This window comes from Tenrec ecaudatus, chromosome 7 (assembly GCF_050624435.1).
Source record: "Tenrec ecaudatus isolate mTenEca1 chromosome 7, mTenEca1.hap1, whole genome shotgun sequence".
Classification (NCBI taxonomy): domain Eukaryota; kingdom Metazoa; phylum Chordata; class Mammalia; order Afrosoricida; family Tenrecidae; genus Tenrec; species Tenrec ecaudatus.
Window position 1 is genome coordinate 94,790,066 of NC_134536.1, and position 18,575 is coordinate 94,808,640.

The window sequence follows — 18,575 nt, forward strand, 5'->3', positions numbered from 1 at the left end:
CTCGTGCAGTCTTAGTATCATAAATCCATCAAAGGAAGTTTGAATATACATGTTTTTCTCTTGAAAACAAAAGTGGTATTCAAATTCCCTTGATCCTAGAACTGCCCTAGGATCCGCAGCACAAAATGTCATTACATTAGGTATTTTAAGTATTTCTTGTTAATAAAGTTATTAACTCCCACTGTAACCTATTTTCAAAAATAATAATTGATTCAGAATTATCTCCTATTTGGTTTATTCAGAACTAGGTTCAAGTTGCCATTATTGGACCAAGTGATGTGGCTGGAAATTAATTAATGCTTATAGTCTCGTTTCTTGTTGTACCTTCCTTTGATGGCTAGGTATCTGCTCAAAAAGATTTTCTGTTCTGTGAACCTCCAAAACCCAAATCTTGAAACCCCACCCGTGTGTCTTTATGGTAAATGGCATTGGTTTTGATTAGAGCAAGAGGAATAAGAGCCAGGCTGGGTCCACTACCGAAGACAGATAGACCTAATTGTTGACTTCCACGTTGTTTTCCTTTTATCCAGCTCAAAGAAATAATTGAAAATATGTAGCTCATTGAAATGAGTTCAGTCTCCACATTCAGATGAATTATGCCTCAGAGGAGTGGGGCATTATTAATCAGTGAATTTGATGAGATTTCTTAAGGTTTTATTTGATTTTGTGTTTGTGACATTTGACACACTGCCTAGTATAGAATTAAGCTTTCTTAAAAGAATGAATGGGTGGAAGGATGAAATAAAATGACATTCTTGAGAGACTCCAAAATAGAAAGGATATCTAATTTGATGGATGGTACAAGATTGACTTCATCTCCCTAGGTTAAATTCTGGCCCAAAATAAGCAAGATGAAATTTAATGTGGTTAACTATTAAGCCCTCATTTTTTTCCCTTATGTGCCTTGAGTATTGCATGGGAAGCCCAGGCTTAGTAATTCAATTAAAAGAGAATTTCAATTAATGACCTGTTATCATTAAGCTGCTTGAAAATTAAACAGAAAGGAGAAAAACTTAACCCAAGCTTTGTAATGCCCAGGCCCTAGAAAATAATATAATTTTAGTAGTCAAGTTACATCCTTAGTAGCTAACTAAGTTTTAGGTAACACACTGGCATGCAAAGCACAAGCAGGATAGCTGGGAGTTCTGAAGGCATCTGTATAAGAAATAGTGAACAGAGAAACACAGAACCTTGGTATGGTTAATGTTGCTTACGCTAGTATTGAAAAGTCGGTCCTATGAAGGAGGGAAGATCCCTGGGTTTAGTGTTATGAATTAAGCTGATACCCACAGGCCAGGTGTAAGAAAGTACCAGCTGCTCGTTGGGAAAAGGACAAGGCTTTCTACTCCTGTAAAGAGTTACCAGCTCAGGTATTAGAGCAAATGAAGTTAGTAGAGAAGAAGCACTAGGAGGTGGAAGAAGGGAGAAAGTGATGGCGGGGCAGGAGGAGACAAAAGGAAACAGGCAAGCTCTAAGAAGCAAAGGCATAGAGAGGGAGATTAACAGAGGTGTGCCCTTAGGTAAATACACTAATCCATAACAATAGTGGTATGAGCCTATGTACATATGTTTATAAGGCAATACACTGAGGCTGCAGACAGGCCTTGGGCCTCAGCGCATACCTTCCCTCAATACAAGAACACTTTGTTCTAACAAACTGGCATTCTGTGATGCTCACACACACCTCACGTACACAGTCGCTGAAGACAAAATTGTGCATAGCAGATGTGGTGAAGACAGTGCCCGGGTATTAAAAGATAGAGCGTCTGGGGTCTTAAAGGCTTGAAGTTAAACAAGCGGCCATCCAACAGTAAAGCAACAAGCCCACATGGAAGAAGCACACCAGCTGCTGCGATCATGAGGTGTCATCGATGCTGGGCAACAGGCATCAGAAGATTCACAACAAACAAACAAAAATACATTGGTGAAAATGGAGGGGGTTGCAGCAGAGACTCAAAGCCCATCTATAGACAATGGAACATCCCCCCACAGAGGGGTCTCAGGGAGGGGATGAGACAATCAGGGTGCAGTAGGACACTAATGGGTCATGTAATATATTTCTGATCCGTTGAGGTCTCCTCACCCCATGCTATCATGACCCCAGTGCTGCTTCCCAATCTAGACTAGACGGGAGCATGTATAGGCAAGAGATGAAACTCACAACACATGGAACCCAGGAGCAGGAATGGAAATAGACACCAAAAGGGTGGGGGAGAGGTGGGGAGGGAGGGGGACACTGATAGCAATGAATGGCTCATAAACACACACCCCCATCCAGGGGGAAGAACAACAGAAACCAGAGGGGAAGGGAGACAGTGGTCGGTGTGAGACTTGAAAATAATGAACAATCTACATTATGTCATGAGGGTTGGGGGAAGTTGGGAAGGGAGGGAAAAAAGGAGCAGATCCCAAGGGCTCAACGGAAAGTAAATGTCTAGAAAAGAACGATGAAATATATGTACTAATATGTCGGATACAATTGATGTATGGATTGTAACAAGAGTTGTAAGAGCCCACAATAAAATTATATATATATATAAAAGTTACAAGCTCAGAAACCCATAGGAGCAGTTCTCCCATGTCCTATAGGGTCACTAAGTCAGAATCAACTCCATGGCAGTGAGTTCTGGAAGAGGAGAACTACATTTTCTTCTAGATGTTCCTAAGAGCAGTACAAACTTAATGGTTATTAGTGGGAAGCTAGTTTTAATTCATTCTTAAGAAAGCTTCCTAATAATGAAAATTAAAATGTAAGTGTGCGGAATCTATATCTTCTGAATTGACATTTACGGATCTGTTTTAACAAATAAATATTCTGATTTAAAGTTATATCTTTTAAATGTATTTTTAAATTCCTTGTTTGCATAAGTATCACATGTGCATTAGAAAAAACTAGAAAACAGTAAATAAATAAAATAAAAACAAAATATTCTATGACCTGGAGATCACTTCATGTGTATCCTTTTGCATCTTTCTCAGTGAGAGAGTATATATTATATATTAAGTATGATAAAATAGCCTCTTATTACTGTCATGCTCGTATTTTTGTTTTAAATCATGGGTGGTGATGATGATGTTAGGTGCCATCAAGTTGGTTGCAGTACACATCGACACAAAACACTGCCCAGTCCTGTGCCAGCCTGATATTCCTCTTGTTTGACCCCTAATTGTTGCAGCCACTGTGTCAATCTCTCTTGTCAAGAGCCTCCCTTGTTCTGCTGCCTTTTGGCTTCATCAAGCATGATGTCCTTCTCTAAGGACTGATCTCTTCTGACAGTATGTCCAAAGTATGGGAAATGAAGTCTTGCCATTTTTGCCTGTAAGGAGCTTTCTGACTATACTTCTTCCAAGACAGATTGCTGTATTCTTTTGCCAGTCCATGATACTTTCCATTAAATTTTGCATTTTTTAAAGTCGCATGTGCATCTTTTTTTCTTCTGTTGAAATGATAAATGCTTTATTCTAATTTAATTAATTATCAGTGTGGCCAATTATTTGTATATCTTTAATGTTAAACAATTACTTTATTTTCTGTGATCTAAGGTAATTTTAAGATGCCCTGGTGACATAGTGGTTACGTGTTGGGCTGCTAACCACAAGGTCAGCAGTTTGAAACCACCAGCCGCTTCACAGGAAAAAGCTGAGACTTTCTGCTCCTTTGAAGATTTACAGTCTCAGAAACCCACAGGGGTACTTCTCTCCTTGACAAAAATTCTAATTCATTCGTTTTCTCAAGTAAACAGCTTCTGCTGATCTTATTTATTTTTCTGGTTTTCTAGTTCAGTAATTTCTCTCCTCTCTCTCTTTTTAAAAATTTTTTCTCTCCTGTCTTTGGGTTAACCTTGTTCTTCATTTAAATAATTGAAAATAATCTAATTTATTCATTCTTACTCCTTCATTTATCTATTTCGGATTATAAACAGTCATTTAGTGCTGTTTCAGCTTACTCTCAAAGCTTTCAAATTAAGTGCTCTTATTACTGTTCAGCCCCCCCAAAATTTTGTAATTCCTGTTATGATTTCTTTATTCTATGGATTATTTAGAATTGTGTTTTTCATGTCAGTATGTTGATTTAATGATTGTTTGGTGGCTATGTTTTTCTAATATTGTTGCATAGTACAAGGAGAATGTGGATGGTATAATGTTGATTCTTTGGTATTTATTGAGTCTTCTTTTGAAGCATGGCATATAAGCAGTTTTGTAAATGTCTTATGACCAGTTAAAAAGAATGTTTTGTATGCATGTGTTGCAACGTTCTCATTACATTCACTAGACGTGTTCATATTTTCTGTCGTTCTATTCAGTTAATTTTGTCTTGTATAATCCTGTTATTTACCATCTTTAGAAACCGTGTTATTTCTAGGTTCAGGACTCAATCTAAAACATGTTCTGAATTGACTCTACTTGATTTCTAGAAGGTTTTTCCTCTTCATTATTAAGGAATGTCGTTATCCCTAAAAATGGAGTCCCTGGTTTGGTGGCTAACTGTAATATTGTAGGTTCGAATGCCAGAGGCTCCTCAGAAGAAGTACCTGGTAAACTGCTTCCAAAGGCCACCATTGAGCGCATTATGAAGCACACGTCCGCTTACATGCGTGGGGTTGCCATGGGTTGAAAACAACTCAATGGCAACTTATTTTTAATCTCACTATTTTCCTCTCAAGACCTGTTTGATTCATGCCAGTTTTCTTCTGGTTACTATCATCTTACACAAATAGAGCCCATGCCTTCCCCATTGGAGATATTTTTATAAGCGGGCTATTTTTACAAGCTCAACAAGCTTATGAAAATGCTGTGCAGTGGCAGGGTGCAGTTGGCAAGGAGGACCAAACCCATGCCAAGCATGGTCATTACTTGTGTAAAAATAAAATTACGGTAGTATTTTTACCCACCATATTTTCCCTTTTCTGCCTTTTGTAGCAATATGTATTATATTTGAGCTTACACAGTATTTAACTAAAAAAATAATCCAGTGTAAAAATATCGCAGCAGTCAAAAGTTATTCATGTTTGTTGTGATTACTGAGATATTTGAGCCTATTTGTGTTATCTTTAAATTTAAAGATAACACAAATAGGCCCAAAACATTAGCTTCCTAGGACTGCTGTAACAGAGTACTCCAGATGGAGTGGCTTAAAGCAACAGGAATTTAGTCTTTCACAGTTCTGGAGTATAGATTTTTAAATCAAGATGTGAAGGCAAGTTAAAATTGCTGCTACAAAAATCATAGAAAGCTATTTTTAAGACTCGCAGTGTGAAGCTATTGTTTCTCAAAAGAAGTGTTTCTAACTTTCCATTTCTGAGCTCTTTGATTTATACCATGTGAGCTGGCAGTTTGGGGATCCTCTAGTGATTCAAAAGCATGTTCTTTTTCAATTTTCTTTAAATTTGGGCAACAGAAAGAAGCCTGAGAGGGCAAGATCAAGAGTAGAAGCTATACGCAGTAAGATTTCCCAAGGAATTTCTCTTAGGATGGACAGCCCTCACTGCCCTCCAAGAATGAGCAGGTGCAAAATAGTCCATAAAGGGACTGTAAAACGTTCATGAAAAAAAAATCTCTTTAACATTCAGTTCCATTTTTTCACAAACTTTATAAAAGTTCATGAAACTCTTGCATAAATATAAGGGCACTCACAGATCCGTTAGAGAAAAAAAAAAGAACAAAATGGCAAACACTTTGTAAAAGTAATAGAGATGGCCCCACTGAATACTCGCCCTCATGAAGAGATCACTGACGATATGGGTGCTAGAGCAAAGTGTGAGGAAGAGACCAGATGGTGCCCGCTGTCAGAAAGAATCGCACTTAAGGTCTGGAAGGCTTGTCTTCAAACAAGCAGCTATCTAAATGAGGCATCAACTAAGCCCACATGGAAGAAGCACACCCACCTGTGTGATTCAAAGACTGTAAATAATAAAATCCAAATCCAAAGCGGGGAATGTTATCAGAACTTAACTTGTGAAAGCCCAGCGTGCAGGAAGCCTAAAATGTGTTTGCAGGGTCCACACGTGGTTGCGTGTCTGAATGTAGTCCAAGGATGTGACTAGCGTTGCTGCCAGACAGAGCATGTGCAGGTGGCTATGACAGGTGTTGTGAGGTACAGTGTAACACCTCCTTTGATCTCCCTTTTGACCTAGTTCAAAGTTGTTCCTGTTTCTAATACTTTCTGCCTTCTTTTTGATTGAGATTTTTCTTTGTTTTTGTTTGTTTGTGTGTGTGTTTTGCTTCCTGTTTGTCCTTTGTATGATATTCTGTATATGCAATCCAGGATAGATAACTATATCGAGACAGTAACTAGGTTAATAATTACCTAGGGGCAAGGCAGGGGAGGGGGAGGGGAAATGGAGCGTTAACAACAGAGTAGAAGGAAAAAATGTTCTCAAATTCATCATGGTGATGATTGCAAAACTCTAAAGATCCTTAATATGATTGAACAATTAAGTTGCATGAGCTGTGAAGTATGTACCAATAAAACTTTTTTTCAAAGTTTAAAGAATATGGATGGTTACTAAGTATATAATTAATTTTGCTAGTAATCAAAGAAATATAAATGAAAATATTGGGATTCTTTTTCTTTTGACCAATCCAGTAGATTATACAGAATAATATCCAATTAATTGCATCAAGAAACTGTGGTAAAGTAGAGGTGCTAGATTTTTTAAAGAGAACGTGAGCTGTTAAAACCTGTCCAACAGACATTTTGGTCTTGCATCTCAAAAGCCTGAGCACTTCACAAATAGCTACCCTCTTAAACATGTACCATAGATACTCGTGTATCAGCCGAGGTTTCAGCACATTTTTAATGTCATCTTGGTGGTAAAATTAGGTGCCTCGGCTGATAAACGGATTGGATTATACTTAAGTATATATGCTACTTCTAAATATTTAACCCAGAGGAAATAGTAAACGTTATGCTGAAAGTAAAATTCACTAGGATGTGTAACCTGTATGCTAGGATGTTTGTCAAAGGAATAGCTGGAAAGTGTTCCAATATTGAGCAGCAGAGTTTTGTTAAATAAATTAAGGTCCCTCTCAGAATATGACATTGTTGTTGTTTTTGCTAAGTACCATCACGTTGGTGCTGACACATGGTGACCCTGTACACCACAGAGCAAAATACCGCCCGGTCCTGCACCATTCTTACAGTTGTTCTTATGTTTGAGCCCATTGTTGCAGCCTCTGTGTCCATCTATGTTGTCAAAAGTCTCTCCCGTTATCCTTTAGCAAGGACGAGAAAGCCAGGCTTTCTACTCCGGCGAACAGTTACAGTCTTGGAGACTCGCAGGCGCAGTTGTATCCTGCCCTATAGGGTCGCTGTGAGTCAGCATCAACTCTATTGGCAGTGAATTTGTTTTTTGTTTTGTTTTGTTTTTTGAGTGTGTACTTTACCAGACAGGATGCCCTTTTCCAGGGAGTGGTTTCTTCTAACAACATATCCAAAGTATGTGAGGCAAAATCTCACCCTCCTTGCCATGAAGGAGCATTTTGGCTATCTTTCTTTCGAGACAGATGTGTGTGTTCTGTGGACAGCCCATGGTACTTTCAGTATTCTTCACCAGCACCACCATTCAAACAATGTGATTCTCCTTTGGTCTTCCTTCTTCTCTGTCCAACGTTCACATACATAAGAGGCAATGGAAAAGACCAGGGCTTGGCTCAGGTGCACCTTAGCCCTCAGAGTAACATCCTTCCTTTCAACACTTCAAAGAGGTCTTCTGCAGCAGATTTACCCAGTGCGGTCCATCTTCTGATCTCTTGACTGCTGCTTCCAAGGAACACAAAATCCTTGACAATCTCGGCCTTTTCGCCATTTATCAGGATGTGGCCTATTATTGCAGTTGTGAAGATTTTGTTTTCTTTACTTTGAGTTGTAATCCATACTGTAGGCTACAATTCTTGAACGTCCTCAGCAAGTGCTCTGAGCCCTCCTCACTTTCAGCAAGGTGTGTCAGCTGCATGTCGAAAGTTGTTAACAAGCCTTGCTTCGATCTTGATGCCACATTCTTCTTCATATAAGCCAGTTTCTCAGATTCTGTGCTCAGCACACACTGAGTAAATGTGATGAGAGGGTTCAATTCTGCCGCATGCCTTTCCTGACTTTAAACCATGCGGTATTTCTTTTGTTCTGTTTGAACAACTGCCTTTTGATCCATGGTCAAGGAAGTGTTGAAATTACCTTTCTTCTCAAGGGTATCCATAGTTTGTTATAGTCCACATAGTTGAATGCCTTTACACAATCAATGAAACACAAGTGAGCTTCTTTCTGGTATTCTCTGCTTTCAGCCAAGACCCCTTTGACATCAGCAATGATATCCTTTGTTCTAAGACCTCTTCTAAATCTAGCTTGAACCTGTGACAGCTCCCTGCCAATGTACTACTGTGACACTGCTGGATGCTCTTCAGCAAAATTGTACTTGCATTTGGTATTCACGATACTTTTTTTTATAATTCTCACATTCTCTTGGTATATTTATATGTACAAGCAAATAAGCTAATGAAATGTGTGATGACCTAGAGTCAGAAAACGAAAATGGGAGAACACCCACAGCATATCTTAAACTAAAGGAATGAAAAAAAATTCAAGCCTCGAGTTGCAATATTGAAAGATTCGGTGGGCAAAATAATTGAATGATGCAGGAGGCACCAAAGTAAGATGGAAAGAGTCCACAGAGTCACTGTGCCCAAAAGAACTAGTTGGTACCCAGCCTTGTAAGTGTGTTTACTTGTATGTGGGTAGAAAACAAATAGCATACTGTTCCATTAAAAGTGAGAGAAAGAAGAATGTGGCATTAAAATATATCACAGGAAGCCATTTATGAGATTATTTAGTAGGAGTAAGTTCCAAAAAGTATCAAATTAAATATACCATTATATACTTGTGTATAAGCCCAGTTCTTCAGCACATTCTTTATGCAGTTTCTGTGGTAAAATTAGGTGCCTCTGCTGATATTCAAGTCGGCTTATACCAAATATTGACGATGATACTGCTTTTATTTTTTAAACTTTTTGCATTTTTAAGCTTTCATGGACATTTTGTTACATTTACAATGGAGTATTTTATGCAGAAAAGGCTTTTATTTAATCCAGAAATTAGGAATTAAGTTATTTTAAGACAAACTATTTAAACATTCATCTTTAAATACCTTGAAGTCTTTTTGAAGCCTATAGGAATAATTGTTGTTTTATTTAGAGCTGTATAGTGGGTGTAACTTTAGTTGCCTCTAATTATTGAGCTACTATATGGCAGTGCTTAATGATTTGCCTGCTCCATGGTTTTCAAAAGTCTTTGTTGCTCACCCTCCTGTGGAGCCTTCTCACTGCCAGTGCAGAAGGGAAAGGCGATGTGGTCGGTTCTGCCTGCTCCTAGCCTTTAACCTGCATAGCAGTTTGACTCAGTCCTACACAGGGGCCCCTGGGAACCGGAGGCAACTCAAAGCCTCGAGTTCAGTTTGAGTTTTAAATGATACCTCAGGCAAATGCTTCAGAGTTTACTTACAAATCATTGTGAAAAACAAGGAGAGGAATGATAGAGTAGATAATTCAGTAAATTCTTGGTAAATCTGTTCCCTAGTTTATGTGTGTGAACATTTAAACCTCTCTTGATTAGTATGTCTTTTATAGTACCACTGAAAAGACCATTCTGACGCTGCTCAGTGCTGTGTTTTTCTGGTTTATTATTTTTTTCACTACTTAACAAAATGTATTTCACTCACAGGAACTGTCAAAAAACCTGGAGCTGAGTACTAACAGTTTCCAGCGACAGCTACTTGCTGAAAAGAAAAGGGCCTATGAGGCTCATGATGAAAATAAAGTTCTTCAAAAGGAGCTACAGAGACTGTATCAGAAATTAAAGGTAAGTTAAAGTAAAGTTGCTTTACTTTGCCTTGTAATGCTAGATGAAACCCTGTCTTTTGAAACAGTGGCTGTTACTCACTCGTTTTTGTAAGATGGTACCGATAACAAGATCCTGATATTCTATTTGGCTCTTTGGAGGAAAGGGTTCACTAAGACAGCCACTCCAAAGCATACCAAAAGTGAACTGCCCGATGCGTTGTCAGGGGTGATGTGACTGAGATAAATTATGAAGCGCTGGGAGAAAACGATGGCCGGGGGATTTCCTGGGTTGCATGGTTGAATAGTCCAGTATTTCCCTCAGACAGCGTCCTGATTTTAAAGTTGTATCAGACAGTGCCCTTCATTTCAGTTTAGAGTCCTCTAATCAGAATTCTTTAATTCTGTTAGAACGGCTGCCCCTCGAGGTTATTGATGTGTTAAAATTGGGTACAAAATTGATTGTTTATATGAAGGGGCTTCATAAAGGTCATGAAAACACATCAATTTTCTTTCCATTCCATTTTCCACAATCTTTTTGAAGCCTCTCATACATGATCTTGCATAGAGTTTTCATTTTTAATCAAATTATCAGAGCTGTAACCCCCCAGTGAGCGAGAACACCCATATTAAAAAGGCGTGGTCTCATTTTTCACTCATCGGTAACTTGGGACCCACCTTTGAGAGACGTAGCTAATTTGTCTCTGACTAAGCTGGAAGCCAATCGAGACAACACGAGCTCTACCAGGTAGAAGTAAATAGAACACAGGCCTGGCCTTGTTTGCTCTCATTTTCTTTTCTGCCAGGGCATAATGGCCTTTGGAATTTTAAAATTGTACAAATGTCTACCTGACTTAAATGTACTAGAATAATTTCTTTCTATAGTTTGAAAGTTATGAAGGAAAGTTAAGCCAGGTCGGTTTCAGTTTGATAAGGAAAATCCAGCTAACAAGGTAAGGGTTTTTGTGTAATGTTTAAGTTGGAGTACACATCCTTGATTCATTGTATTGGGTTTATTTTCAGGAAAAGGAGAGGGAGCTGGATATAAAAAACATATATTCTAATCGTCTGCCAAAGACCTCTCCAAAGAAAGATAAAGAATTGTCACTAAGAAAAAATGGTATAGTGACTATTATTGTTGGAAAAATGATACTGTGAATATTTATTAATAATAGTATAAATTAATACTGAATTAGGACAGACTTTTGAATTAAATGTGTTTGGTATCATTTAAATTTCCTTATAATTAATTTTCAAAAATGTTATCAATATTTTCCATTTTATTCATGTGCTTGTGTGTGTGTGTGTGTTTATCCTTAACTCTGTTATATATTTTGTCATTTTCATTTACTTTCCTGGAGTATTTTATTTTATATTTTTATTAAAAGATCATTTTACTGGGGGCTCTTCTAATTCTTGTTACAATCCATATTATCAATTGTTTCCAACATATTTGTACATATGTTGCCATCGTTCTTTTCTAGACATTTACTTTCTATTGAGCCCTTGGGATCAGCTCTTCTTTTCTTCCCTCCCTCCCCCTCATCACCCCTTGGTAGATTATAAATTATTATTTTCATGCCTTATAACAATCATTGTCTCCCTTCCCCTCTGGTTTCTGTTGTTCTTCCCCCTTTGAGAGTGTGTGTGGTTGTGTGCCATTCATTGCAATTGGTTCTCTCTTTTTCCCCTCCTCTCCCCTTCTCCCCCCCACCTTTTGGTATCGCTATTCCCATCCCTGTTCCTGGATTCCGAGTGCCGTGAGCTTTATCTTTTGTCTGTGCCTGTGTACAGGCTCCGGTCCAGTCCAGAGTGGGAAACAGCACTGGGGTCATGATAGTGGGGGGTGAGCAGGCCTCAAGGAACCAGAGGGATATTGTGTGATCCATCGGTGCTCCTGGACTGTTTTCAAGCAAATTCCAAATATTCATTTCATTCAAATGAAATGAAATTTACGTTGGCATTATATATATCTTTACTTTGTTTTTGTAAAGAAATATACTTTTAAAACATAAATTTTATGCCACAATAGAATTTACAGTTAGATTTGTCTTAAATCCCAGAATTGCTAGTGACAAAAAATAGTGGTGCCAGTTAGTATTCTCTGAGCAAAACATGCATGATTGCATTTTAATGACAAGTATGTACTAAAATATATTGTACCTTTGTTTGATATGATGAGGAAAATCTTTGTTTAATTTCCATGGTAGCTGCATGCCAGAGTGACTTTACAGACCAATGTACAAAAGAAGTGCAAACAAATGAAGACTTTGAGCAGGAAGACTTTCTTGTGACCTCACAAGCAGTTACGTGTTATGAAAACAAGTGGGAGGAACGTGTTACTTTGGTGAGTTTAGCAATAGGATTAGGGACCAAACTCTAGACTTAAAGTTACTCCTGGAAACAGAATTTCAAACATCAATGAGAGGATTAAATGGGGACCTGGGTTACCTTTCAGCATTTTTTTTGGATAATAACAAGTGATGAAGTTTATAATGTTCTTTATATCTACCCTGTCACTTTACGGGGCATCAGACAATGGTAGTTGTATTAGTGAGCTGCAGGCTACGTTGCTGCTGCGAAGAGACCCAGAAGACAGGGATTCATGCCAGGCGAATAGTTTGCATCCCTCACAGTCGACTGAAGAGCAGTGCGTTAGCCGGGACAATAACAGCTCTGTCCCGTGCTTGTGGTCCTCTCTTCTTGCTCTCCCGTTTTAAAGAGTGTAGTTGTCCTCTGTGGGCTGGGTATGGGCTCGCCTCTCTCATGGGAAGGGAGAGCACAGAAACAGAGGGTGAATAGCTTTTGCCCTTATGCACTCACCCTTGGCACACACGTCCCATTGACCCTGTGTAACTGGAAGAGAAATTATCAAATGTAGCTACCATGTAAGCAGCCCTGTGTTCTACTAAAACTCAGTATTCTGTTACTACAAGTAAGTCGTGGAAACTGGATACGAGAGAGCCGTTCATAGTCTTTCCTAATAACAACTTTTTATTTTACTTGCATTTAAAAATGCACATACATATACAAAAGGAGCCATGGTAGAAAGGGATTTTAAGTTGAAAGTACTTTTGTTTGATTTAAGCGCTATAAATTGTTTTAATTTGAAGCTTTGAGCGTAGTAGAAATCCTGACTGATTTCCTGTAGTCATTACTGCATAGGTTCACCATCATCTCACTTGGCCACTGTAGTTAGTTAATAAATAGCCTTGTCTCAGCTAAATCAATCAGATTTTTGGGGGGTAAATGTACAAAGCAAGAAACTTTTGACACTTCTCCAGAATTTTTTTTGGTTCTCTTCTATACTGGTTTTAATATGTCTTATAAATGAATGCTTACAATTTTAACTAAATAAGTGTTTGAAGCATCTTTGAAAGGTAATAGTTTGGTTGATTATTTGAAAATTTGCTTTTATTTCAAAATTAGTTGGTAATCATGTCTAATGGAAAGGTAATCTATGACATCTGAGTAATTTCCCCCTAATAATAGGATCTGGAGCCCCAAGAGAGAGGTAAGCATGAAGCAGCAGATATTATGAATCCAATTATAGAAGAAGAAGAAGAAAAAATCATAAAAGAACTTGATGCTATAAAACAGGAGGTTGAGACTCTGGAGAATGGTAAGAAAAAGGGTTTCAGTAAGCGATGAGTCGTTATTCCCTGGGCAAGAGCTGGCTTCCTCCGGCGTCTTCTCTGATAGGAGTAGGCTTTATGGAAACAGGGCTGGGTGATGCGGTAGTGGGGAAGCACAGCCTTGGAATGGATCTGAGGACAGGGAGAGTCAGTTGCTCCTCTTTGACTTTAGGGAAAAGGGACAGTGACTTTCAGAACATGTAAATGAGCGAGCAATCACACGAAGGAAAATGCACGTGTTTTGTTTATTACCTACGGTTGAGGAGACATGTCTGGAAAATAGCCCACATTAGTGAATTGGTGTTGATACATAGTAGTTTATCATTTATGTATAAAATCAGTCAATTGTGAAGTCCTAAATATAGGAAAGAAAGTTGGGACTTTCTTGGGAGAAAGAAAACTCTCTACCCCTGGGGAGTGACCGTCTCAGAACCCCACAGGGGCAGTTCTACCCTGAGCTATGGGGTTGCTGTGAGTCGGCATCAACTTGTCCGCAGTGAGTTGGTTTTTTCTTGTTGTGTTTTTCATACTTGAATATACTCCTGTCATTCTTCCTTGGTTTTGTACGTAAACTAAATTTTATAACGTGTTCAATCATAAACTGTAAATTACAGTTTCAGATACTAAAATGAAGTTTAGGAAAAATGTTCCTTCTGAATAAAATGTTGTAAAGCTATGGGGACGAAGGGTTGTTAGCTCTGATCTACTGTATTGATTATTTATATGGTAGCTGCTTATAGAGAAATCTCCTCCTTTAGCTGTTCATGAAGTAAATTTATGACCCAATTGTTGCTTAAATTAATATGTATGTGTATACATCTATATATGTTGATTTGATTTTTTAAACAAATGACTATTGATATAGAAGCTATATTTACATCACTGTTGGTTAATGCCCAGAGTGAGATATTGATTTCACTTTTAAACTACAGAATGAAAAATTAAATATTGGATCAATTCTAAGTCATAAGAAAAGGAATAAAGTAACAGAAGATTGCCATTTTTTTGGTCTCTTTTTACTGATTTTATTCCTGAAGATGATCATAGAGATCATAGAGACCTGGGATGATCATAGAGATCAGGGAACCTGTATGCCATTTACATAAGTTAGCAACTTTATAGTGTTCTTGTATATATTAATATTTTTAATTTTTCATTTGGAAATAACTTCAGAATCATTGAAAAGTAGCAAGAATAGACAAAGAACCATTTAAGAGTAAGTTATATATCTTATGCCTCATACCCTTAAGTACTACTATTGATGACCCAATTTATTTATTTAGTTTAAAACAAGAGCATTTTCTCATATAGCCCATTATAATGTTCATCTTTGAGAAGTTTAACTTTGATTACAATTCATATATATCTAATCTGTCATCCAATGTCATTTAACTTTTTTCAGTTGACACAATATATCATTCATAGCATCATCCCTACTTGAAAGATATGATCTTGAATTGAGTTGTCATGTTTCTCTAGTCTACTTTAATGTGGAATAGCATATCAGCTTTTATGTTCTGTGATGTCAATAATTTTACAAATGCAGGCTAATTTTTAAATAGAATCTTCTGCATTTTAGGTGTGCGTGAAGCTTTCATAAGATTCTACATCTTCCAGAATGTTACATAAGACTCAGGGCTTCTTAGATTTTTTTCTACTAGTAACCCCGTTTTACCAAAGAGACTTGCAGCGTGAGCCCGTGCTGCGGAAACGGCCCCTCGCGGCAGGCTCGCCGCCTCTGGACGCGGTCTTAGCGGCAGAGAACGCTCATACTGGAGGCGCCGCGCACTGCTGTCTAGTTCTCGCGAGCCCGCGTCCAGTGACATGACCCTTATTGGGGTTGCGGCCTACATTGCTGTGACTTCCTCAAGACAACAACATCAAGGGTTTTCATTTATTTTAATTCTACATATCTTTACTCCATTCGTTCATCTGTTTGTCTGCCCAGGCATCCATCATCTACCATGTAGTGTGCAGTACTGTATTAATGATGGCAGAGAATTTTCTTGCCCACTCATATTTAGAGCGCTTTTTAAACAATAGATGTAGATGGTAGATGCAATATGCACTACATGTCTCCTATTTGAATCCTATAATATCAAGTATAGAAATGAACTTTATGATGTTCATCTTTACTGCACTTATCTAGTCAAAATTACAGACTGCTGTTTTGTTAAAGATAGTAACTAAATTTTCTTGTTTAATAATATTGTCTGCCCTAAAATCATGTATTTATATTTTAAATTTCATACAGAATGGGAAAGAGAGGAATTTGATAAAAAACAAAGAGAAAATATATTTTTACTGAAAAGAGAAGAAAAGCCAGAGTTGGAAAGTGGAAGATACCAAATGGAGGCATACCAATTTCAGGACATTAATAAATTAGGAGAAGAGGAGGAAGAAGAAGAAAGACTAAAGAGAGAGATGCTTCTTGCTAAACTGAATGAGATCAGTCAAGAGCTCGAAGATTCAGGGAACCGAAAACACCCTCCTCTGCCGCTGCTGACAAATTCTGAGTCCAAATTAAACTCCCCAGAGAAAAGCCCCAAAGCACACATGTCCTCCGAATCGTCTGAGCGGTCGTTGAATGGACATGATTTGCAAGGCCTTTTCCACTACCGAAGTATCAAAGGAGAGGACTGGAGTCCCAGAGCCACGCGAAGCGAAGCCTCTCCAAACGAGCTCACATTTGGCAGCTATGTGCCTTCCTTTGCCAAAACATCCGGGAAGCCTAATTTATTTGGTCCAAAAAGTGGCATTTTGGAATTCCCAAGTAATGCTATGGAAAAACTTAATACAGACAGTGTGGGCTTAATGACCAGACGAGAGAAAAAAGCAAATCTGATGGAGCAGCTCTTTGGTGCCGGTTGCAGCAGCACCAAAAGCAGTGAGCCCACTTCTCTGGCTGCCGGCAGAGGAGACTTTGCTCCCCTCAGTCTCCCCCCTGGGGGTCAAAGCAGCAGAGGCCGAGAGCAAGATGAAGACGATGACTTCTTCCTCAGTGAAGGGAAAAGTTTTAATCCAAATAGAAGCAGATTAAAACCTGCAAACAATAGACAAACAGTGAAAACAGTTGAGTCTGTAGAAGATGAGATTGAAGAAGTAGCACTGAGATGACTGACTATATATTTTCCTATTGTAAATATTAAAATATTTTAGTACGGTATTTATTATAAAAATTTATACTTGTTAATGCTGAAAGTTCTTAATGTTTTTAATAGCTAAATGCAAATTTTTAAAAGTAGATCATATCTACAGCCACATAGTTAGCTTGCCAAGAATGAGAAAGCCTTTTGAGTGAAATTAAAAATAGGATGTAATTTACTTTTCACTTGCAAATCCGCTTTCCCTCTTCCTCCAGCTCTCTGGGAAGTTTCACTCTGTGGAAGGGTATATTCATTTTCTCCTGATGTATTTTTGCTCATTAAAAAATGAGTTTAAAACTGGCTTTCCACTGGCCTTTGAGTGGAAATTAAGGGTTTGAGGTTCTGAGTTGGGAAGAGTAGCTCCCATAGGGTAGAAAACAGTGCTGTGTGGGAGCCCTGCCCTTGGGATCAGGAGGGGTGGGTCCCTGTGCCTGGTGAAGCAGAGCCCTCTTCAGTGCTGACAGGCAAAGGGCAGCATTGGGGTTTTCTCACCCTTTGGAAATACAGGAAGACAGTACACATTTTCCAGTTAAAATGCCTTAAAACCGCTCAGACACAATGGTGATCGCATTGAGGTTGAATTCAGAAGGCTTACTTTCTGTTAGCCAGGGCAGTTTTCCCTCGTCAGGGTTCACCAGGGGAGGCTTGTGAACAGTGTAATCAGTAATCCTCGCCCTCCCACATCCTGCGTGTGTCCAGGGATGTGAGATTTCATACCAGTACAAGGAATAGAAGAAATATCATTGCATTGTAGAAAGATTTTCAACTCAATTATGTTTCCAGAATAATATAATTTGGAAATTTTAATATGTACTTTTAATATTTGAACTGACCCTCCAACCAAGGAGACAGCAGCATAGTGTTATTGGACTCACAGGGCTAATTTTAAAGCAGTCTCAGACAAAGTTTGCATTAGGGCTTCTGCCATGTAAAGTCGATTGGATGGTTTCTTAGTGAAATACATTGGTCTTTTTTTGGGGGGGGGGGCCATTATAATTCAGCCACAAAACTGTCGATGAGCTTGGATTTTGTAGGTAATTGGTCATTAAGCACTAACACACAGCAAAGAAAAAACACGAATAAGAAGCAGACTGGAAATAGTGTTTCAGGGATGGAATGAAAATTTATAATGTCAGTACACCTAAAATGAGCTGCTGTGTCAGAATTTTTTAAAATATGTATATGCTCGTAATTTTGATTTCTGCTGCCAAGCATACATACTAATGAGGACTGGTGTTTTGTTTTACCTGAATTCTTATAAATGCTTATTATTGAATTTCATTTCAGTACTTTTTGACAGGACTTAGACTGGTTGGGCTATTTTAGGTCTCAGTTCAAACATTTTTCACCTGTCATCTTCTAGTTTATGTTACTATCATTTATTGGGAACACAGTCTCCCCAAAGTGTTGGATTGTATGAAGAAATGTTCTTAATAGAGATTTTTATGTCTGATATAAATAAGCATTGGATATTTTATAAATCATTCCAATATATGTAAAACAATCTTGTAATGCAGTTCTTGATTAAATGTAATTAATAAATAATGTTCATTTTGTGAATTTAGCTGCTAATTTTTCTGCCAAAAATTCTAATATTTAGATTGTTTCAAAATTTATTTTTTAAGCCTTTTAAATAGTAAAATCTTATGTTCAATTCATTTTAAGTGGTCTTTTGCTTTTTTCTACCTAATGTTTTCAAAAAACCTTTTTTAATCAAAAGTTTTCTATCATTTTATATCTAGTAAGACATATTTACTTAAATTAGACCCAAAATTAACTTATGGACAGAAACATTAAAATTGGAGGTGAAGATGTATATGATAGGTGTTCATGAACAAACCGTAGAGAGTAAATCATTTTTCTAAAGGTCAAGTAAAATTAATTATTTGTACTCAGAGCCTCTTATTAATAAAAATTAAAAAGATACCGTGAGTCTGTATTTGATCCCTAAGGTTACTCGGAAAAT

General features: G+C 37.9%; 1 protein-coding gene across 3 annotated transcripts in view; it reads left to right on the top strand.

The window, feature by feature from the left end:
• The window catches only part of LCA5 (lebercilin LCA5), a 34,341-nt gene extending 16,059 nt beyond the window's left edge, over window positions 1-18,282 (top strand). For 2 of the 3 annotated variants that reach the window (XM_075554855.1, XM_075554854.1), the window contains exons 4-8: window positions 9,713-9,850; window positions 10,852-10,948; window positions 12,039-12,175; window positions 13,321-13,450; window positions 15,718-18,279. In XM_075554855.1, the coding sequence (XP_075410970.1) occupies window positions 9,713-9,850; window positions 10,852-10,948; window positions 12,039-12,175; window positions 13,321-13,450; window positions 15,718-16,580 (1,365 nt within the window). In that variant the 3' untranslated portion in view covers window positions 16,581-18,279. Of the gene's footprint in view, window positions 1-9,712; window positions 9,851-10,851; window positions 10,949-12,038; window positions 12,176-13,320; window positions 13,451-15,717 lie in introns of all 3 variants that reach the window. The other variant, XM_075554856.1, reaches the window with a different exon arrangement.
• Window positions 18,283-18,575: the final 293 nt, after the last annotated feature.